This window comes from Clarias gariepinus, chromosome 4 (genome assembly GCF_024256425.1).
Source record: "Clarias gariepinus isolate MV-2021 ecotype Netherlands chromosome 4, CGAR_prim_01v2, whole genome shotgun sequence".
In the NCBI taxonomy this organism is placed as follows: Eukaryota; Metazoa; Chordata; class Actinopteri; order Siluriformes; family Clariidae; genus Clarias; species Clarias gariepinus.
In genome coordinates this window covers 27,417,396-27,440,604 of record NC_071103.1, presented here as the reverse complement: position 1 = coordinate 27,440,604, position 23,209 = coordinate 27,417,396, and the positions used below count along the sequence as shown (strand labels likewise).

General features: G+C 36.4%; 2 protein-coding genes across 2 annotated transcripts; both read left to right on the top strand.

Annotated features, from left to right (window-relative positions):
- Positions 1-781: 781 nt before the first annotated feature.
- Positions 782-3,835, top strand: dctn3 (dynactin 3 (p22)). The gene is made up of 7 exons (XM_053494690.1): positions 782-920; positions 2,062-2,146; positions 2,229-2,315; positions 2,721-2,804; positions 3,079-3,137; positions 3,314-3,373; positions 3,564-3,835. Exons 1-7 carry the CDS (start codon positions 825-827, stop codon positions 3,648-3,650), a joined length of 558 nt encoding a protein of 185 aa, XP_053350665.1. The 5' UTR covers positions 782-824; the 3' UTR covers positions 3,651-3,835.
- A 1,328-nt stretch (positions 3,836-5,163) lies between these two features.
- Positions 5,164-19,854, top strand: ttk (ttk protein kinase). Its single transcript, XM_053493607.1, has 25 exons — positions 5,164-5,288; positions 5,855-5,944; positions 7,735-7,957; positions 8,053-8,159; positions 8,554-8,697; positions 8,879-8,987; positions 9,066-9,147; positions 9,227-9,327; positions 11,602-11,695; positions 11,877-11,964; positions 12,091-12,313; positions 12,682-12,788; positions 12,883-13,026; positions 14,139-14,290; positions 14,438-14,586; positions 14,672-14,795; positions 15,511-15,603; positions 15,708-15,865; positions 16,022-16,173; positions 16,262-16,386; positions 17,557-17,631; positions 17,778-17,954; positions 18,042-18,138; positions 19,033-19,118; positions 19,217-19,854. Exons 2-25 carry the CDS (start codon positions 5,857-5,859, stop codon positions 19,307-19,309), a joined length of 2,991 nt encoding a protein of 996 aa, XP_053349582.1. The 5' UTR covers positions 5,164-5,288; positions 5,855-5,856; the 3' UTR covers positions 19,310-19,854.
- Positions 19,855-23,209: the final 3,355 nt, after the last annotated feature.

Genomic DNA, 23,209 nt, shown 5'->3' with positions numbered 1-23,209 from the left:
CCCAGAACATTCACCCCAAGACCAAAGCGCCACCCCAATGCTCAAAAAAATCCAAAATACCTAAAAGCTACATCTCAGACCCTGACCATCTCAGGTTCGCAAAACTAGATCCGAACTAACCTAAAGTCTTCTGAAATTTGTCCTTATACACACTGTCAAGCAAAGCGGTGCAGGGGAGGGGGTTTGGTAGTGGGGAGATATGATTGGTTTGCAGTCATTCAGTAGATCATAAACTCCTCTGTAGATCGGAATATTTTAAAAGCAAGTGTGGGCTAAATGGTCCAACAGCTAAAGCTTGGTCTAAATTCAGTCAGGCAAGAGGACAGTGATTTGAAGCACATTAGGAAATCTACATCAGAATGCATGAAAAATTAAAGAACCAAGGTTTTGGAATGGCTTAGTCACACCAATTCCAGACCTTAACAGAGCTGAGCATAAGCAAATGCCCACACACATAAATCAATTGTAACAACATTATGAAGAAGAAGAATGGTCCAAAATGATGTGAGAGACTGATAAAGTCATACAGGAAAAGATTGCTTTAAGTTATTTCTGATAAAGGTGGATCTACAGATCCGCTTATCCAGCATCCATATTTCCCATTCCAGGAATATCTATACTATACCGTATTGAGTGTAGAGATCGTTGTTTCTCAATGCATTGAATTTTTGCACTTTACTTGGAAATTAAACGCACTTTGTAACCATATAACTTATTGTGAAATTGAACTGTCTATGGAATAACCGATCTGGCAACCCGGCTCGTGAGCGTGATTGTTAATGACGTCATCGTCATTTCCGGTTTGGAGATACTCAGAAGGCAAAATGGAAGGAAACAGCGCTGATGAGTTGGATACTCGCCTTCAAGCTCTGGAAAAGCGTGTGTACGGCGAACGTGGGCAAAGTAATAAACCGGTTAAGGTAACGTGCTACTGGGAATGGTGAAAATGCAAATATTTAAGCGATTATTTGTGTTTTTTTGGGTATAGTAGTCGTTGGCTAGCTGCATTTCCGTAGCTAGCAATAAATATCCAGTCTGAGTGTAGCGTTAGAAGGAAAAAATGTGTAGTTAGGATAACACTGTAGTTTCTTCAGCATGTGGTGTCATACTCTTTAATCATTGATTACAGTGGTGTAAATATATTGGATTAACTCACTGGGCGTGTTGTTGGTGCGGGCGTGGCCTCCCTGTGTGGCTGATGTTACAATGCTTGTCATGTTCTGTAGTACATATCATTATAACTATATAGCAATTGCTCAGGTGTTTAGTAGATTGCATACACTTGGCTATCTACTTTAGCCAGCAGCTATTGTATAGAAGTCAAGAAGTCACTCCTGTTGTTCCTCTAATCACAAACTATATAGATCCTTCAGCATCAAGGTAATAACACAAGATTCATAAGTACCACAGGGACAGATATTGCAGATGTCACAAAAGACAATAAATAAGACATATAATAAAGCAGTTTTTATACTCAGTCTTACATCTTTTATACTGCTTTATCCTGTGTACAAGATCACAAGGGGGGCTGGAGCTTATCCCAGGAGACTTGGGTGCACCCTTGATAGAGTGCCAATCCATTGGAGGGCACACACGTACATACACACACATTGGACAGTGGGAGGAAACGAGAGCACCCGGAGGAAACACCAAGCACAGGAGGAAAATGCAAACTTCATTCATACAGATCCCAGGGCGGAAATCAAACCTGCACTCCAAAGGTGCAAGGCGACAGTGTTAACCACTAAACCACCATGACGCCTAGTTTTTATACTGTAAAACACTAATAGTTTTGAGCATCATTGTGAGCATGTACATTATATTATGTATGAGAATTTGTTAAATATGTTTTCTCATATGGTTGGTTGCAGAAAGGTAAGGTAGCAAAGAGATTTGTTTAGGAGTCCACTTAACAGTGATGGTGCTTATATATCTGTCTGACATGGCCTAGATGCCCCATAGCCTAATCTTCCAGATGTGTATAGTGTTAACAGTCCAGGGGAGGTTTTCATGGTGTTGGTTATTGGCTGTAATCATGTCCATTTCCTGTTTTTTTTTTAGTGTGTTGAATCTTTGGCTAGGATAAATTCTGCCCTTGCCAACACTGCAAACAAGAGAGAACGAGTCAAGATTCTTCACAAGAAAAGTGAGAAACAGATTTTTGACAGATATAGATCTCGTAAACTTGCTGCACTACATGATTCTGTTTACCTTCACTGTTTTTCCAGTTGAAGATTTGCTGAAGTTTATAGATCCACAGTTCACAGACCACATTGCTGTACCAGATGCGATGAAACTGGAATTTATCCTGGCAGGTCAGTGTGATTTCTTTTGTTTTGTCAAATCTTGTTTCTGTGTGGTGCTGTTGTTTTTAGTGGCGGTAGAACTCAAGTTAAACCTGGTATTGTGCTCAATCTAGTGCTGCCATTTGTATCAAACTCATCAATAAATTCTTACTGAATAAATAATTAAAGTTGATAAATAAGGTCCAGAAAGCAGATATTTTTGCTGCCATCGATATTTACATTATTACATGCTGTCCATGTTTCTGCTATTCTATTTATTGTCTCATAAAAAGTTATAGAGACAATTGACTATGCAGAAGTGCATCTTTAAAAGGATGTACATATTTCTGCATATTTTAATATCTGTTTTTATATACTTTTATATATTAAACTATCACAAATGCATAGTCATGCCTTTGTTTGCTCCTGTTATAGAGGAGGACTTCCTGCGCTCCCAGGCTGCCTTGCTGGAGCAGGTAAATAACCTGCAGCCTCTGCTCGATAGCCCACATATTAAAGGTAAGAGGAGTTTTAACATTGTAGTAGTAATTTTTTATGGGCGTTTTAAAGTGTCACTTCACAATCATTTTTTAATCATTTTTCACAATGCACATGGTTTGTGGTGCTTAAATCTATATATTGATAAATAATAAACATACAAGCTGTTTTGTTTGTTATTGCCACATTTTAATTATTACAGTTTAAAGTATATATTAGTGAAACAATATCTTTACATATAATCGTCTTTCACTAATTTATGTTTTAAATTTGTCTTGCTTCTTGACTAACACAGCTGTTCCAGAACTTTCTACCAAAGTGCAACGTTTGTCTCAAATTCACATCAGTCAGCAGGTAAAACACAGGTCATTTATAAATTTTTCTGGACATAAGCTGCAAAATCTTGAATGTTGCAATCTGATTGGCTCTCTGCACTAATAATTATTTATATTTAAATAATTATATATATATATATATATATTTCATTGTTAATATGACGTTTTTTTTTTTATTCTGATTCTAAATTTTAGGACAAAAATGAAGAGTTATCCGCAGATGTGAAAAGGCTGTTTGAAGAATATAACAAAATGGTATCCTTTATTACACCAGGATCTTTGTGTTAATGCTCCCGCGGTTGATGTCACATGTTAAAAGTAGTGTTCATTGTGCATGATTCAAGCTGTTTTCATACAGTACTTGTGATCAGAGTGCCTGAGTTACAAATTGCTTATTATTTCTGATGGTATAAAGTTAAAACAAACTCCCTTAACACTTCGCCAGATGTTTCTGTTGTCTAAACAGTTTACCCATTGGGATGAAACCCTGAGGAAACTGGAAGCACCCAAACAAGTCCCGCTAACCGATTAGCGAAATGATGCTTAATTTATGACACTAATTTAATGTCATTTTTTTTGTTGTACATATGTTCCTTAATAGCTAATGATTTTGCAACTGTTTAATATGGTTTTCAGAGATGAATTAAACTCAAAGCATGAAGTCATTGATGTACTTTAGAGTATTAGCCTGAATAATAAAGTATAAACATTACACCATTATGTGTTGTGTAGTTTCATATTTATTATATACTGCTTGTGTATATTAATAAATAACAATTAATGGCTAATATGTGTGTACATATGCTTAAAGTTTGTGTTCCAAATTGTGTTAAAGATTTCTTTATATGGACAATCAGATGTTCTTGTATGAGGGCACTTCCACTTCCTTTTTAATCACACCACCTTTATTTCTGAAAGTGTCTGGTCAGATTATTCTATGTTACACCATGATATCATGTCTGACACAATTATCTAGTTGACATTTAGCAGAGGCTCTTACATTTCAGAGCGACTTACATTTTTATCTCATTAGCCAGTTGAGGGTTAAGGGCCTTGCTCAAGGGCCCAACAGTGGCAACTTGGTGGTTGTGGGGTTTGAACCTGGGATCTTCCGAACCGTAGTCCAATGCCTTAACCACTGAGCTGAGCACATGATGTACAGAAAAAAAGAGTAGCCAGTGTGGTGAATCCCAGGGTGTGGTTCTGTGCTATCTCACACTCAGCACTCGAAATACCCAGAAGGTTTACTACATGCATTTTTCTCAATGCAACTTTATTCAGTAATTTACGGTGCATCTGAACAGACCGTTTGTAAATTAACATTCCAACACACTGTTAAAAATACAGTCTACTTATTTGTGTTTTTATTGGCGGTTTGCAAACAACAAAATGGTGCTTTACCGCCACCAACCGGCGAGTAATTCATTTTACTTAGCTTGTACTGTATAGCATACTGTTGAGTCTCCCTTTGCTTCTACTGCTTATTATGCGAAGACTCTGGTGTAGTCCACTGTGCCCTATTCTTAGCCGTGCTGTAATGGTTTCCTCATTTCTGTTACTTTACCTATACTTTCCCGTCTTTGTATTTGCTTTTGTATTTTATCAAACTATCTGCCTGTTTCTTCCTTATTCATCTTTTTTCTATATCTTATTCAATTATTTAAATATTTTTTTTATTTCTGTTCCACCATATTTCCTTCAGTCTCTGCTTAATTTTGCAGTACTGTTGTATTCTGTTATACTGAACTTTTACAATCAGTGTTCCCTTATTTTTGGTTTCATTTACTAATTTGTCTCCTAGTTATTTCATTTACCTTTATCCAAATATGTCCTGGCACTCACAGATATATCACATTTGTTCCCAAGCAATTGAATTCCATATACAAAACTGTTTGTTGGATTTCTAGTTAAATGTCTCCGAGACTGCGATGTAAACTGGTCAAACAACCGACTTCTATTCTTGGCCACAAGATGGGGTTCCTTGTAGAGAATCTGCTAGGGGGCGGGGCGTTTTCAGTACAAACTGACCAATCAGAGCGCGCTGCTGAATGAGGTGGCGATTTTGAAAGCGGGACGTAATACACTCCTGGCTGTCTTGTTGATTTTTTTTCTTCTATCGTGTGTATAACATAAATACAGTTTTTGGTAAGGTTGTCCACTACAAGCAGCGGTAAGACATTTCTCTAGTAATTTGTATGAGCAGTATGAACGTTAGTATAAGTGTTTTTAAGGACTACTGTTACCGCTTTTTTGTCCATGTTCGGTAATGCTAGTTTCTAACGTTACTTTATGCTAGCTTACTTAGCTTCCGAGTTAGCGAAACCTGTCGTGTCGCCGTGGTGTTTAGCTCGCTCGCTCTTTGTTGTCGGTTTATTTTATTATTACACCGTTGATACACCTTTAGGCTTTATTTAAAAATTGTTGTTTTTGTGACTTTAAACGACTGTTTTATCTTTAGCTTTGTTGTAAGAGGCAGTATTATAGAAGTGAAGTGGAGTTCAGGGTAGCCTGCTTGACTAGCTTCATACTGACCTTTGTACAGTGCATAACTGATTTATAGCTAAATGATAACAGATGCCTGCATTTAAAGCAGTAACACCTTAACAAAAAGCTTAATAATGTTATCTTCAATGACAACGCTGGACTGTATTTTGCTGTAGTGAAAGCAAGGTCTTTCTCTCTCCCTCCATCCCCTCCCCACTTTCTTTTTGTATATATATGTGTGTGTGTGTTTAGGGATGCATGAGGAGGAGAACACTGAGAGGAAGCTACAGATTGCCATGCTATGTCAGAAGCTGGAGAAAATCAAGAGATACTACCACGATGGTTATTTTTCTTGTAATACTATATAGAACTGTTAAAACTGTATCTTCCCTTTAACTGCATAGCCATGTTGCACAATATTTACTGTACATATAAAACTTCACTTATTTAACCTGCACCTTATAATTTGCATAATGCCTACGTTTGCACTAATGATGTACACTATATGGACAAAAGTATTTGGTCAAACCTGTTCATTATTAAATTCAGGTGTTTCAATCAGGCCCCTTATTTCCAGTGAAGGGCAATAATGCTTCAGCATACAAAGATATATTGGATAGTTCTTTGCTTTAGATTTTCTTTTGGGGGGCGGGGGCAATTTGGGGAATGCCCTTTCCTGTTTCACCATGACTGTGCCCCAGTGAACAAAGCAAGGACTATAAATACTTGACTGACCCAAACAGAGCCCTCATAACAAAAAAATGGACCTTTGGGATGAACTGGAAAGGAGATTATGAACCAGGCCTTTTCGTCCAACGTCAGTGCCTGACATCATAAATGCTCTACAGGATGAATGGACAAGAATTCTCACGGAAACACTCCAAAATCTTGTGAACATCCTTCCAAGAAGAGTTAAAGCTGTTATTGCTGCTAAAGGGAGACCAATTTCATACTGAAGTATATGTATTTGGATACAATATCATTGCAGGTTTGGCTGAATTCTTTTGTCCATATAGAGTATATACAGTGTTACAGTGGAACCTTGGATTACAGGCATAATTCGGAAGTGAGCTCATCTTTTAAAACTCGAGAACCAAATCGCATTTTCCCATAAGAAATAATGGAAACTTATATTATTTGTTCCACAGCCCAAAGAAATAAATATATAAAAATAATTAATACAAAAAGTTTACAAATTAACCTGCATTTACCTTAAAAAAAAAGTTAAAAATAAATCCAGACGGTTAAGTGTTTCTGTTTGTGTGCGCACGCGCTTTGTGTCTGTGTGTGTGTGTGAAGTTAAAGTAAGGAGACTTTCCCCCTTCTCGTCTTAAACAGTTATCCTTCCTCCACTCTTTTCTCACACACACATGCGCACAACGGAAACACTGTTTTATCGGAAAAATAAACAAGAAATCTCTCTAATGACACTCGATTGAGCAACTCACTAATGGAATCACTGCTGTAAAGTAAAAATAAAACAAATTAACCTGCATTTTACCTTTGAAAAGAATCGCGACAGAGCAGTGTTTCTGTGTAGAGCAGAGAGAAGGTGTGTCTGTGAAGGCGAAAGTAGGAGGGGTCCGTTACAACGAGCAGGCTGATACAGAGAGAGAAAATCGCTTTACACGCGCACCATACACACACGCATACAGACACAAAATAAAATGTGTTTTACGCACACACGTGGTCACAGTGTTATAGTAAACAGTACACGCGTACATGAATGTTGATTATACCAGTAAGTGACGCGCACAAAGACCCAGCAGGGGAGACGATTACCCACAATTGAACAGCGCAAGAGAGGAAAAAAAAGGAACGTTGCCTTAGTTGTGATCATGTGACGCTCGGTGTCAAAACAAGAAGCGCATGCGTGATACATAATACTCGTAAATCAAGACTTGCTTGTTTTCCAAGGCAAAATTTATTTAAAATCTTTGCTTGTCTTGTTCAATACTCGCAAACTGTCTTACTTGCAATCCGAGGTTCCACTGTGTATATGTGCACATCTGGTGGATGCTAAAATGCAATTCACTGCTGAGTACCTGTACTATTCAATGACAATAAAGTTCTACCTACCTACTTACCCACTTTTCTGGTGTGGAAAAATTACTTGTTTTTTTTTCCTGCAGATGACACGGACAACATTAATCGGATCATCAGTTCCAATTCACCAGACACATGCCGTACCTTTTTGACCAATCTAGAGAAAAAGGGCAATCCTCATTCGGATCCTTCTCTCTTCTCCAAATTAATTGATTGCTACACTCGAGTTTTTTCAAGCATGCCTCTAGGAAAACACAGCCAGAATTTAAGTTATGCAAGAATGCTGGTCAGATTTGCAGAGCTTAAAGCGTAAGTCTCTGACATTTTTAATGCATTATTCTCTTTTTAGCAGCTACACTTTAGATAATTTTTTAAATTTTTTTTATTTATTTATTTTTTTACAGCATACAGGATGTCAATGATGCACGAGACAGTTTCGACATAGCAAGGTCACACTGCAAAGATTTTGCCTTTGTTCATATAGCGTATGCTCAGTTTGAGCTCTTGCAAGGTAAGGAGATTTGTACTGTTTTTTTGATGCAGAGCTTGAAGCTGTGTTGCTTAGTTATGTCTCTAAGCTTCTAGATAAGACATTCATAAATGTTTTATAATATCTTTATATATCTAATATCTAGCCCATAATGTGTGTATATACTTATTTAATACTTTTTACATTACCATCCTTTTTATGGACTATTAAAAAGTAGAGTTGGAGATTTTAAAAGCAGTTTTAATGTAACCCACTCTCTGTCTGAGATATAACCGATGTTAGCTGTTGTCTGTGAAAATAAAACAAAAAATTAGGGCAGCTAGTTATTTATTCATTTATTTTTAATGTCTAAACAGCTTTGGTTGCATGTCTTTAACATGTTTATGTATATGACTTAAATTCTCATAACCAACAGGCGATGGAAAGAAAAGTGCCTCGATTCTTCAGCAGGCTATTGAAGTGGGTGCCAGGCCGTGGGAAACTCTGGAAACTGCAGTGCAGAATCTTAAACTGGGTAAAGGGCAACTTCTTTCACAAGAGGATAAAGAGAATCTTGCAGGTTGTTTTTTTTATATATATATTTTTTAAAAATCAGTGTTTTCTGTGTATTATTCTGTTTTAACCCCTTATTCAATATGTATATTTTTGTTTAAACCATTGTATTTGTGCATATGAGCACAATGTTTTATTCGTTGCCTTAAAGTATTGTTGAATAATAAGAAAAACATGCTCATTTTTAGTGACTGATGATCTACAAGAACCCATGAAGAGTAACTTACAGTCCAGATGTGACTCCAGGAAGTCTGATGGACTAGATGATTTTCAGCTCTCCAGTGGTTTTTCTCTGGGGTAGGAGACCAACCTGGATATATGATATAATAGAATGTGGTATGTAAATGTCACATAATGTTACTGTTGCTTTTACAGATCTGATCAGAAGAGCAGCCCACCGGATGAGCACTTTCCAATCTGGACGTCCGGCTCACAACGCAAAAGAACAATTGCCATTGTAAGGTTTAAACTGCTGTTTGTCATTAAGATAGAGCTGGGAATATAGATGATGAGGCTAACTTTACTCTTCCTTGTAGCCTGGGAGAACGCCTATGGTACCTCTGTCTATTCCGGAAAATGAAAACATGGATCGTGTTTTTAAACCTGAGGCTCCCAGCTACAGCAGTAGTTCATCTCGGTGAGAATCTTTTGAAAATATGTATGTACAGTGCTTAGCATAAATGAGTACCCCCACTTCATTTGACAGAAAACCTTTAGTTTTCTTTCAGAATCAACATTTTCTATGAGATATTATACTACAAAATACTCCCACAAATGTGGGGCATTGATTGCAAACAAGATTTGTTAATTTGCACAAACAAAAAATTTATTTTCCTAACAGATTCATTTAAGCCCATGTTGCAAAAATGAGTACACCCCATTTATAGTCTTAGGAGAAAAGCCACACTTAAGACTACAAAAATTCTAATTAACAGGCATTTAACCACTGGTGAGTCTAATGATTTATTTGAGATGTGTCCAGCAGACAGGTGACTACAAAAGGGCATTACTTAACAAAGAAAAGCCCTTCCTATTCTATGCTGTCAGCAATGGCTCCACATGGAAGAGAAATGTCATAAAATCTGAGAAAGGAAATAATTTCTTTACACAAAAAAGGTGATGGCTACAAGTAGATCAGCAAAGCTTTACATATCAGTCAAAATACTGTAGCAAAAGTGATCCAAAACATCTTGACAGGAGCGTCTTATGAGAAGGGTTAAAGAAAATTGCCATTGCAAGTTTACTGCTAAAGTAGCTAAAGCAGTAGAAAGCCAAACTGGAGTGATCAATTCCCATGACACCATACAGCGCACACTGCAGAAGAATGGCATGCATGGGTATCAGCCACAAAGGAAGCCTCTCCTAAAGCCCATGCACAAAAAAAAGGATGCGTAGAATTTGCCTAGGGCCCATGCTCAAAAAGATGAAGACTACTGGGATTCTATACTCTATACTTGAATGATGAGACAAAGATCACTGTGTTTGGAATCAAAGGATTTAAAGAAAAATGCATGGTGCCTACAGTGATAAATGGTGGTGGCACCTGCATGAGTGCTGCTGGTGTTGAGGAGCTGCATTTCATTACTGGTATTATAAACTCAACAGTGTACTGCATTTTATACTGAAGGAGAAGATGCTGCCATCACTCAGTGCACTTGGTCGTCGTGCACTTTTCCAACATGACAATGATCCAAAACACACATCTAAAGCTACTGTTGCATTTCTGAAGAAGAACAAGTATGGCCAAGTATGTCTCCTGATCTGAACCCAATCGAACACCTGTGAGGAATTCTGAAGCGACAAGTTGAGCATCACTCTCCATCTGGCATCCAGGCTCTAAAAAAGGTTATTCTTGAAGAATGGAAAAAGATACATATTGTAATATGTCGCTAACTTGTTTATTCCATGCCTAGAAGACTTGGTGCTGTCCTTAAAAATCACAGTGGTCATACAAAATACTAGATGTAGTTTTTGTTGCGGGGTGTATTCATTTTTGCTTCAATCAATTTGAGTAAAACTGAAGATTTCATGTTATGGAGATAAAACAGTGTTCTATAAAACCTTTCGTTTCGATCTTTTGTTGATTGAGCTACTGATTAAATTTGTACTTTTTAAAGGGTGTGTACTCATTTATGCTGAGCACTGTGTGTGTATATAAAATGTGTGTAGTACCAGTCAAAAGTTTGGACACGCCTCCTTATTTATATTTTTTTTGTTGAATTGTTTCAACATTTGTAAATTCATACTTGAGACACTGGAATTGTGACAGAACAAATAAATAATTACCGTGGAACCATGGATTGCGAGTAACTTGGTCTGTGAAAGTTTTGCAGGATGAGCCAAAAAAAATAATGTAGCAGAGGTGGCTCCTGGTCTTTCTTTCCTGGGACCGTCCTCATGAGAGCCACTTTCATCACAGTGTTTGATTTTGACGTCTTCACTTGAGGATGCGTTCAAAAGTTCAGATTTTTTGGATTGACTGACCTTCATTTCTTAATGATGGACTGTATTTTCTCTTTACCATAGTATGGATTTGTACAGTAGTTGTAGTAGCACTAATATGACTGACTCTGTACTTATTCTTCCTTTACACGACTGTTGGTCTAAAGCACATTAAGCAGACAAGGAATGTCTCAATTTAACTTTTGGCAAGACAGACCAGTGAACTGAAACCTTTTGAGGTGATTACTTGTAAATATCATGAAAGAATGCTATGGATACCCAAGCTGTCATCAAAACTAAATATAGCAACTTTGGACAATTCAAAACATAAAACATATTCTGAGTTTTTTAGCACTTTTTTTAAAGCATAATTTTATACATGCTCTTTTATTGTTTGGATATCTTCAGTATTAATGTACAATGTTGAGATATGTGTTTGTGTGTGCGCACACGCTGGTTTTACCTGTAGGCCAACATGCCGTCCAGGTGTCTTCGCACTTTCCTCTTCAAAGAAGAATTCTGGAGATGCAGATGGTTATAACTACAATCTGTTAAATTTGAAGGTGTGCTAAACTTTCCCACTTTAGTATATAGTATATATTCTAGGAATACAATTTGCAATTAATTATTAAGTTTTTTTTTATTTTAAGCAAATTATTATGTCTAAACTACTTTTGATCTATTAAGCATATCTGTAAAAGTTTTTGTACACAATTAAATAATATAGTCTAAACTGTTATACAGCCACTTGGTATTAGTCCAGAGCAACAGACTGGGGAGGACATGGTTGTGGACTCCACCACAGCACTCCTTCACAGACCAGAAAGGAAAGGTACAGTAGTAACGCCTTATTTGGAGGTGTAGGGGCAGGAGATATTATTGTTTCATTTATTCATGTGCTGTTATTGCCATGGCACTCTTCCCTGTCACTGAAAGATTCTAATGTTTTCCTTTTCAGACACCACTGACTTTATTAGCCAGATGATGCTTTTAAACTCTCCTGAGGCCTGCTACACATATCTCACAGACCTTGAGAGGACCAGTGACCCTCGCACAGATACTGCTTTTCTCTCTAGGCTGTTGGGCTGTTATACTAATGTGTTTACAAGATTTCCCTTGGCACAGTACAGCAAACTTGAATGCTATGCACGGATCCTTGTCAGATACGCTGAGTTAAAAGGGTGAGTAAGTGGTTAATGCTAAAAGGTGGTAGTTGGCGTCTACAGGGTTTCGCAGACTTACTTGATTTGATTTTTCTTTATTTACTTGTTTGTTTTACTGTTGCCATAAATAAATATGGCTCAGTAAATAAATTTGCAGATGTCAGAGAAAGAAAGGCTTGTACGATTTAACTAGCTATCTCCTAAATTGCCTCTAGCTGTAATTACGTTTGTTTGCATGGTCTGCTGCAATGGACTGGTGTTGCATTACATATGCAATCTGCTCTGTGTCCAGTGTTTCTAGTATAGGCTCCTGATGCTACATTATTATTACTAATAGTTTTCAGTTCAGGGTGTCATAATACATTGTAATTTTTACCGCTCTTTAGAATTGAAGATCCTGATGAAGCAAAAGATAATTTTATCATTGCCAGAGCCAACAGTAAAGCCTTTGCCTTTGTTCATATCGCCCATGCTCAGTTTGAGCTCTCACAAGGTTGGTGCACATTAGATTGCATATGTATGTGTATACAAATATTTGCCATGCACATCTCCAGTTAATAATTTATATTGATATTTTCCTCCTCAAGGCAATAGTAAGAAAAGTGCTACCATTCTGCAGAAGGCCCTGACATCAAATGCAAAACCAGTTGAACTTCTTCAGATTGCAATGAAGAATTTACAGTCTGGAAAAACCCAACTTCTGCCTGCTGAAAATAAAGAGAATGTTGCAGGTTAGTTATTTTCCTCTTTTAAATAATTAAAGGGAAAGTGTCATCATAATTACTAATAGATGCACTATATGGTTAAAAGAATGTGGACATGGGACCATCACACCCCTTTGTGCCTTTTGAGCATTTCAGATTTTGTCCCCCTTAGTTGCTATATTAACCCTCGCTGTTGAGGGAAGGCTTTCCACTAGATCTTGGACAGTGAATGAGGGGATTAGTGTGGCCATGCACTGATGATGGTGGAGGAGGCTTTGGGTAATTGTCAGCATTTCAGTTCATTCAAAAGTGGGGTCTCCGTTTTGTGCATGGCAAATCAACTCCGCCAACTCTGGCAAATCATGTCTTCATGGAGCTTACTTTGTTAAAAAGGGTACTGTCGTGCTGGAACAGGTTTGGGCCATTAATGTGAGGAGCTTGTAGTGCTACAGCATACAAACACATTCGAGATGCACTATTACCAGTATCGTACTGTGCTCATGAACTCGTACTCATAAAATGGTTCTAAAACAAGTGCACTAATATCAATTTACAGCAGACCCGAATGCTTACTATCCCTTATTTATTACACAAAGCCCCGCCTCCTCTCGTATCAAAGCGGTTGTAAATGTAGACAACTTTGCTGTAAGGATAAAGCAGAACTATGTTTCCAACCATCTAAAAAAATCCACCATGTAAGCATGTTTTTTCCACTCCAACTTTACTGTCCAAACATACTGAACAAAATAAAAGGTTAAGTTGTTCCAGCAGGAGAACTCAGTTTTTGATTTAGTTTTCGTTTCATTAGTGAGAAGTATCCATGTTAAATGAATAGACATGGATAAAGATTCTACAACAACGTATCATAATCTAAAATACTTTTCATTTTTTTTATTTGTAATTAATGTAAGATGAAATGCATACACTTCCACTTTTTTTATATATATTTTTTTTTACATTTTAGAAATTAAATGAACACCTGGACTAACTAAAGTCAACAGTGGTCTTATAGTGTCTACTGCACTATAACAATTACAACACAGCTAACAGTGGTCACAATTGCACAAGGCTTCCCAAAGATCAGCTAACGTGTTTTAAAAATTAGCAGACAGATCAGTGTTAATTTGTTTATGTTCCAGATGAAGCTGGTGCTTTCACTGATGTAGAAAGTAAGGAGGAGGAGAATCTTGTGAGGATGTCGACAAATAAAGCACAGCCTAAACAGTATACGATGGAGAGTTTGTCTGAATGGAGGATTCCTGCAAGTGTCAATAGACAAACCTCTCCAGAGGTGTGATTCTTCTGCTATTTACCTTTGCTATTTGCTATTGCTATTTTTACCTAATAATATACAGTATTAACTCTATGCATTTACACTAATACATCTATCTTTATTTTACATTTATTTGCAAATTGAATGTCTACTGTGTGAATATAGGACCGCAAGTTTGCTGTAGATCCTGTTCCCACTCCTCGCCCTCTTCAGTCACTTAGAACTCCCTCTGCTTCATCAGTCTCCGTTCCATCCAGGACAAACCAAATCCTTAGCTGCCAGACACCCAACTACAAAGACCCTTATGCATACAGGTTGGGACACCAAAGGATCGTATGAATACAGATGGACTTTTTTCCGACTAATCCTAAGTTGACTAATACTGTTCTTTCTTTCTAGTGTTATTACACCTGTAGTGAAACAGAGACCACCTGTTGTGTCTGTTCCATCTCAGAGGGTTGGCCATGCTCTATTACCCTGCACCCCACAAAGTCAGGTATCCTTTGTCCAGCAGACATTACAGGTAAAGAACTAGGCTTCTGATATCTTTTTCTTTATTTCAGTTTTACACTATAGATGTGCCCTTTTTATTATTATTATTTTTTTGTATTATTTTAAGGTAAACAAGTTAAAATCTAGTCATCTTTAGAAATGATTGGGGTTACTTGGTTTTGAACAACATAAAAACAGGTTAAACACAGGTTTATTAATTGGTTTCAATATTTCTAAAGGTTTGTAGACTCATTTGTGAATAAATAAATTGAAGAATAAGAACTGTTCACATTTGGCTGTGTTCATTTTAGTAATTCACCCCAATACCGCTAATAGCTTTTTATCAGTTGCCAACTAAAAACGCACTTAGCCTGCAAGGCTTTATTTGTGTCTAATCGTTAAATAATGATTTCATATACTTTTAGTATTCAGATATTCACTGTTTACTTTTGTCTTTATAAGCCCTCTTCTCTGCAAGTTTTTATTCATTTATTTCAGTGTAAAACAGACATCATATTTGTAAAGCAGCACAAGCTTTCAACACATGCCCTGAAGTTTTAACCATGCTGGGATAATTTGTTAAAGAAACAGACCTAGAGAAAAACCGTTTGTTTGTGTTCTTGTAGTCATTATTTTTTTTGCAGATGTTCTGGTAAGTAACAGTATGAAGATAATAAGAAGAAAAATGCTTGCAGGGGGGATGATAGTGTATTGGGGCTTGCCTTAAATGATCTTTTTACCTACAGAGTTCGGTCAGTAGCATCTCTAATGATTCCATCACCATCAAAGGCAGACAGTTCTTCATTTTAAAGATGATTGGCAGAGGTGGTTCCAGTAAGGTAATGTGTGAATAGAATGATTTTTCTATTTCTTTTGGATGGTTTATTTGTTATGAAATACTTGCCTTTGCCTTGGGATATAAATGTAAAAAATACCACTTTAGGTCTACCAGGTTCTGGATCAGAAAAAACAGCTTTATGCTGTGAAATATGTGAACCTAGAGGAAGCGGATACCCAGACAGTTGAAAGTTACAAGAATGAGATTGAGCACCTGAACCACCTCCAGCAGTACAGTGACCAGATTATCAAGCTTTATGACTAGTGAGTGTTTATCTCTATTTGAACATTGTATATAGAGCTATATACAAGGCTAAGAAATGTGAAGGATAAACTTCTAACATGTTTAACTATTCTCCACTTATATTATGTAGTGCAAAGTGTCCCGTTCATCTGATAACTCTGATAAACTGATTTCAGTGAGATTACAGACAGCTACATCTATATGTTAATGGAGTGTGGTAACCTGGACCTCAACACATGGCTTCGCAACCGCAAGACAGTCAACCCATTGGAAAGAAAGTTCTACTGGAGGAACATGTTGGAGGCAGTGCAGACTATCCACAAGCATGGTGACTACACAAGTCATACAGTATTAGGAGAGAAACAATGTGCATTTTTCAGCTGAACTAAATCCATTCTTTAACTGCTCCTTTCCAGGAATTGTCCACAGTGATCTAAAGCCAGCTAATTTTGTCATCGTCAATGCCTCACTAAAGTTAATTGACTTTGGCATTGCAAACCACATTCAGCCAGACATGACGAGTGTAATGAAGGACTCGCAGGTTGGTCCAGAATTTTGAATGCTAAATAGAGTTGAGTGATTCCATCTCAAATCAACCAGTAGAAGAGAAATTTTCCACCATCACTTCTCAGATTTTCCTGCTTTTTTTTTTACCAATTGTTGGCAATTTTTTTTGTCCCAACTTCCGCTCGTTAAAAAATGGCAGCCATCTTGATTTTTGGCCTCAAAGCGCTCCGAGACATGCCACACCCCTTTTTGAAATCCTCTTTTCCTAGATAACTCACTTGCAATAAGTCATATGGAGATGAAACTGGGTGTATTTATGTAATTTTTCATGTAGATTCAGATTCTGTAATCAAGCCAATACTACATGGTTCAGGTCCTTCTTCCATGACTTCCATAGAGATTGTGATTAAGACAAAAAACTACATTGGAAAGATTCAGTGAACAAATTAACATAAATGAAACACACTCACTCATGGAGTTGGTTGGAGATGATACAACTTTTTGATCGGTATGAACCTGAATGGTTCAGTTACAGGATACTGTTTGACAGTGATACATGTATCTTACATGTACCACCATAAAATGACACATTTACTGGTAGATAAGGCCTATTGTGTAGATCCATGTACATTCTCTGTATATAAAATGTGTATCAAATCGTAAAACATTTGCAAAACCTGGACATTTCATTTTTTTATGATTTCTATAATACAGGGCATAACACACCCCTGGTTTTTATTTATTTTCAAGATGAGGTAAAGTAACCCGTATTTTTTTGAGTAACATTTATACATGCAGACCTTGGGTTCTGGGGTGTCAAAAAGGGGTACCCCCAAAAAATATCTCCATAACCACAAGAGACAGACAAATTCTGATTGCAGAATCTTATTATTAAAGAAGTTTTATCTTCATATGACATAAAGCAAGTGAGTTATCTAGGAAAAGAAAATTTCAAAAAGGGGCGCGGCATGTCTCGAAGCGCTTCGAGGCCAAAAATTTAAGATGGCTGCCATTTTTTAACGAGCGGGAGTTGGGACAAAAAAAATGTTTTTTTTTATTTTTTTATGCCAATACCAACAATTGGAGAAAAAATCAGCAAAATCTGTGATCATGTGGTGGCACCCACTGGTTGATTTGAGATGGAATCACCCAGTTGCATTTTTGCTGTGTGTGGTGGCTTGATAATTCTTATGTTGTACCGCAGGTGGGGACACTGAATTACATGCCACCAGAGGCTATTAAAGACACATCAACTCAAGGTGGAAAACCAAGGTCAAAGGTAAGATTACATATTACCAAACCAATCTCTTGTGTAGCAAAGCCACAATATAGGACCATACAGCAGTAATATTTCTTCTGTTGACAGAACGTGTACATTTAAAAAAATATTTTTAGCTGCATAATGCATATTGCTGCTGTTCACAGATTAGTCCAAAGGGAGATGTCTGGTCACTCGGATGTATATTGTATTGTATGACCTATGGGAAAACCCCCTTTCAAAACATCACCAACCAGATCACCAAGCTTCATGCTATTATAGATCCATCCCACGACATTAACTTTCCTGACATTCCCGAAAAGGATCTTCTAGATGTACTGAAGGTCTGATTTTTATTATTATTTTTAAATATAGATAAATAAAAATAACAAATAAATAAAAATCAAAATTAATGCTTTTCTTTTATTTAGCAATGCCTGGTGCGAAATCCCAAAGAGAGAATCTCAATTGCAGAACTGCTTGATCATCCTTACTTGCAGCTGCAGCCTCAGCAACCTCCTGAGCCAGGTATCTGTTCTGCCTCATTCTCTACCCGGATAGACAAAACTGCCTTTTGTATATGTAACACAGTAGTTATACACTCCCTGGCCAGAGAAAAATTGCACACTAATATTTAGTTTAACAAGCTTTAGTTTAGATTACACAGTGCAATGTGGTGGCCAATTCTTGTGTGAAAATGACTCCTCCTGCTCCCAGAAGCACTCTTCCCCACTCTTTGAACTCCTGGAATACGCATGTGCCATCAGGGAAGAAAACACAGTAATGGGATAACTGGATCATTCGGTACCTTCAGGTCATCAGCTGACATCATTTTATTGCCAAATAACATTGCTGAGCCTAGACCTGAACAACTTTAGAAACCCTGGATTATAACGCTGTCTCCAGAGGATTGTACAGTGGATACTATGAATGATGGGTGCATCGCTTCATGTACCCCTATCCCTTCTTACCCTGAAGTACCCATCGCTCTGGAACGCATAACCAGACCACATAACCTTTTCGCATTGCTCTAAAGTCCAGTCTTTCTGCTGTCTAGATCATTGAAGCCTTTTTTCATTATTGGCCTTCGTTTTTTTTTTTTTATGGCCACACAGAAGTTCCTATTGCATTGTATGTGTGGAAATGGTATTTTACTCTTAAACATAGCTGCGTGATCAGCGATCATGGTGATGAATGTTTTTTATTGATGGTTTAGCTCTATGGTTTAAGATTTAATAATGTGTTGGACAGTCCCTAAACCAGTCCCTAGTAATTTTAATGTTTGGTTAATTTGGCCTGAATCAAGCATTCTAAAATAGTGAAAAGGCAGTGACTGGGAGTTCTTTTGGAAAAGGCATTCAGTAGCACACACTGAAATGTTTTAAATGTTGTTTTTCTGAATATTAAAATTTTCTTGTCTAGTGGAACCATGCAACAATGACCTAAAAAGAATTCTAAACGAGTTGGCTGCTTTACAGTCTCCAAACAGCATTGCAAGAGCTGCCAGTGTGAGTGTTTCCTATTGAAAATCACATGTAATACCATTGCACTGTTATTCTCGTGTATCTTCTATTGACAACTGCTTATTTCTGTTCAATATTTACAGAATCTAGCAAAAATGTGCAACAGTGGGAAGAAGCTGGATGTTTCCGAGTGTGTCAGGAGCTCCAGTCAGCCCTCGTGGAAGGGAACATGCTGATGTATTAATTCATAATGTTAAGTTCATAATGATAATTTGACAACACACCATGATTACTTTTTTGAAATAGTCTATCCTTTAAAGAGTTTGAGTTATATTAAAGTCAAACTCCCTTTTTAAATTGCCACTGTTCCACTGATTTCTGTTATGTTTAAAGTACTTACAAATAAACTTACATTTATAGTTTAGTACACTTTAAGGTATATTTCTGTGCTACTATACATTAGTATTTAATATGTTCGAAGAAAGTTAAAAAGATGATGTTTGTAAATATAATTTTAAATTCCTTAATCTAAGGAATGAGGTGAAATGAGATGACAACACTGGATAGCCACTGAAGTATGTCAGGATTTAAAAAGATTTTAGATTTACTTTTTTCTTTTTTTTTTCTTTTTTTTGTATAGATTCTTTCATAACCCAAAAGTTGTGCCTACTCCAATTTTCTCAATAGTACATTGACTTCTTTAAAGTCATTTAAAAGTTTAACAGAAGATGCAATCAAATTGTCAGGAAACAAATAAAAACATGGCTTTGTTTCACCTCTACGAATTGTCAGGGCCAGTTTGTTGGCATTTATATTTCCCCCATAAAATACAAACAGCTTGCATATATATATATATATATATATATATATATATATATATATATATATATATATATATATATATATTTATTATTATTATTATTATTATTATTATTAATTTTTTTTTTTGAGTTCATGGGCAGTTGATGTGTTACTGTCACTTATTAGATTAAAGTGTTAAGCAGAAAAAAGCAAGAAAAAAAAAAGATTAATACCTTGTAGGAGAAGGTAAGTAAGTACGAAAATCTTGGGTGATGTAGTTTGATTTGACCCTTGATTTTGTCTTGTCAAAAAATGTTAGTGCATATTTTTTACTGGGTTTCATTACTATGGTAATTTTAAGCTGCATGGAAGTTTTGGAAGTTTAAATTCTAATTCAATGCTTTAAAAAATATGTATTTATTTCTTTATGCTAGGTTTCAGGCATCAAAATTTAAAAAGCACAAATGTACAAATGGATTGTTTGATTAGTACAGCAGTGGTATTTCTGAACTATTCCACAGTAGATTAAAAATTTCTAGAGAATAACAGATAATATCTAGCAAATCAAATAATATTCAAATTTCATGGTCTTATCTGATTTGGGGGACTGAGGTCTCATCACCATGATTTATCACCTAGCTTTTTGTCACCCATCATGATCCTGTTACAGAAAATTCAGATTAATTTTTTTTTCTTTCTCAAAATTGCAGCCAATGTGCTGTTTGCATTTTATATTTAAATGCAAAAAAATATTATATATATTTTAGATTTAATAGACAACATTAATATTAATGTTTAAATAAACAATGCTAGCAAGGCTGGAGATTTGTAAATTCCTCAGTCTTTGCATTCATCTGCCTAAATCAGTGAGATCCCATCTCTTCAACGAGCTGTGCATTTATAAAAGTATGCACACTATTTTTTGACAACTCATTTGCATATTTAGAACGGAGCTAATCTATATTGCAGTCTTTTATTTTCTTGAAGTATGCAACTAAATAGTTTTGTAATGTTGATCTAAACAACACATTTGCCAAGTGTTGTAAAAGTATTAATTTATTCATTGCTTACTCTGGCACTGTGGTATGGTGAGTTGCATTCTTGCCACAGCTCAAGTGTCTTGGTTTGAACCTGAGCCTGGGTTACTGTATATGTGAAAGTTTCTCATGTTTGCTGTCAGTGTGGGTATCATCTAGGTTCTCGAGTTTACTCCTACTTTCCCAAATACTGGCAGTTTAAACAATCTGTGATGTTTTGATGATTTGTCATAGTTTTATTAAACTCTCCTAGTCTAGCATCACACAAGTATAGAGCTTTATGCTGTGATTACTTATACAAAATACTGGGTCACATTTTAATACGGACAAAAATAGCTTTCAGCATTAAACTATATTTGGTAGCATGTTTGACAGTTTTTCTTAATCGCTCACACACTATAAATGGGCCTAGCGATTAAATCCTGCCAAACCATGCCATTGTCTACCAATTAGCAGTCCTACTTCCCGAAACTATTAACTCTATCCTTCATTAGTTTTACCCAGGTTTCAGAAAACACCAGCATTCAGTTCAGTTGACTCAAGTTATGACAACTTAAAACAATTAATGCACAGGTGGAAACACAGAATCCAAATTGTTCACCAATCAGAACCTCAGGTTTAATAGATAACAGATCCATGGGTCAGTTTACTTGGTTTGAAACAATGCATCCATAAAGGGTTGATGATAGAGGAAGATGACGGAAGATAAAGGGCAAAGATTTTTTGATGAGATTTCTGGAATTCTAGTTTACACAAGCTTGAGAGAGCAAAGTGGATTGATAATTTATGAATCAATCTTTACTATAATTCATTCAAATGACAAGTGCTTGAAATATATGCAAAGTTTTTTTCACATTAAAGTAATTGTGTACAGTCATATAGTCATTTACTGTACCTTGCTGTAACAGTTTTATAGAGAATCTATGAAATTGATGCCAAAGGCACTACTTATGATATTAGGTGTGTTGATGAAGCAGGCTTTACTGTAATATTTACCAAAAGGGGAGCCCGGGTGAAACATAATGTTGAATTGAGTATGTCCCTGATCAGCAAGGAGTCCAACAGTGTTTGACTAAAGGTACTTAATTAGTGACCTAGTAACCCAGTGTAAGGATCTATCCAATGACAGAAACTTTGGATGAGAACATCTGCTAAATGTAAATGCTGTCAGCCACAAATGGGTCCTCCACCACCATGCCAACCATTGATGCCTTTGCTTGATAGTCTGCAAGATCTTGTGTAATATTTAGAGGGAGCTAGCACAACCAGAGTAGCCATGCTACATTGTTATTTGAGGCAATGCCTGTTTCCACTTGGCTGCTGTATTTTGTGAGCAGTTCATAAATTTCCAGAAGTTCAGCAACTTTTCTAGCTGCATCTAACTTTCTAAACCCTGTAGAACTTCTTCCAATGCCACTGGATGAAGAGGAAATTATTTACAACCGGGGCCAATCATATGTTGTTAAAAAGTGGTAGTGACTGCACAAGATAAAGCCTCCTCTTGGTGTTAAGGTTTCCAATATTTTTACCAAAAAGTTGATTATAAAGCGTCATTTCTGAGCTTGTTGCACATCTAGTGGACAATTTTGGTGTAGCAAATGGATTCTAACATCACAAGCAGTATAATTAATAGGGGCATGTATTTCCAAGTATTATTGCATTAATCATAGACACTTGTCAGTTGTGGGTGTGTGCATGTTGTAGTCCCCTGTGCAAATTAAATGTTTGTCCACATAATGACTTTCTCTGAACTATTAAAAATAAAGTAAGGAACAGAACCTTCTGATTACATTCTAGAAATGTATTAAAGCAATTACTTAATTGTGAGATATTTAAAAATAGTCTCATATAGAGAAGACTGTTTTTTAAAATTATTTTTAACATGAACAGGAATATGACTATCAAGCATCTGTTTAAAATTTTTTAACTGAATATATAATGATTTAACATTCAGTGTTAAGGAGTCAATAAACAGATCAAATTATTAAAACACAGTAAAGAAAACTAATAGAAAAGGGGTAATAAATTTGATCAAATAAACAAAACAAACAAACAACATACTGTACACACAATAACAACACTAGAGTTTATAAGGTGGTATCAAAAAGTTTCAAGACTAGTTTTGTAACACGTCAATAGATGGCTCTACAAGGCTTCAATCACAGGCTCAGGAAACACCAACCTTCATAAGCCAGTGTGCCAGAAGACATTGTCTCGTGTACATCAGGAGCTGTGTGAACGGTTCTATTCTGACCATACGTGTTTCCACATCTGCTATTCAATCATGGACAGCAAGTT

What these genes read in the sequence shown, in the direction of transcription:
- ttk (XM_053493607.1), top strand. Translation starts at nt 5,857, where the DNA reads ATGCATGAGGAGGAGAACACTGAGAGGAAGCTACAGATTGCCATGCTA. An exon ending in ATTATCAAGCTTTATGACTA is followed by an intron (nt 15,866 to 16,021) that starts GTGAGTGTTTAT and finishes AACTGATTTCAG; the next exon opens with TGAGATTACAGACAGCTACA. An exon ending in GTGTAATGAAGGACTCGCAG is followed by an intron (nt 16,387 to 17,556) that starts GTTGGTCCAGAA and finishes GTTGTACCGCAG; the next exon opens with GTGGGGACACTGAATTACAT.
- dctn3 (XM_053494690.1), top strand. Translation starts at nt 825, where the DNA reads ATGGAAGGAAACAGCGCTGATGAGTTGGATACTCGCCTTCAAGCTCTG. An exon ending in ACTGGAATTTATCCTGGCAG is followed by an intron (nt 2,316 to 2,720) that starts GTCAGTGTGATT and finishes CTCCTGTTATAG; the next exon opens with AGGAGGACTTCCTGCGCTCC. An exon ending in TTGAAGAATATAACAAAATG is followed by an intron (nt 3,374 to 3,563) that starts GTATCCTTTATT and finishes ACACTTCGCCAG; the next exon opens with ATGTTTCTGTTGTCTAAACA.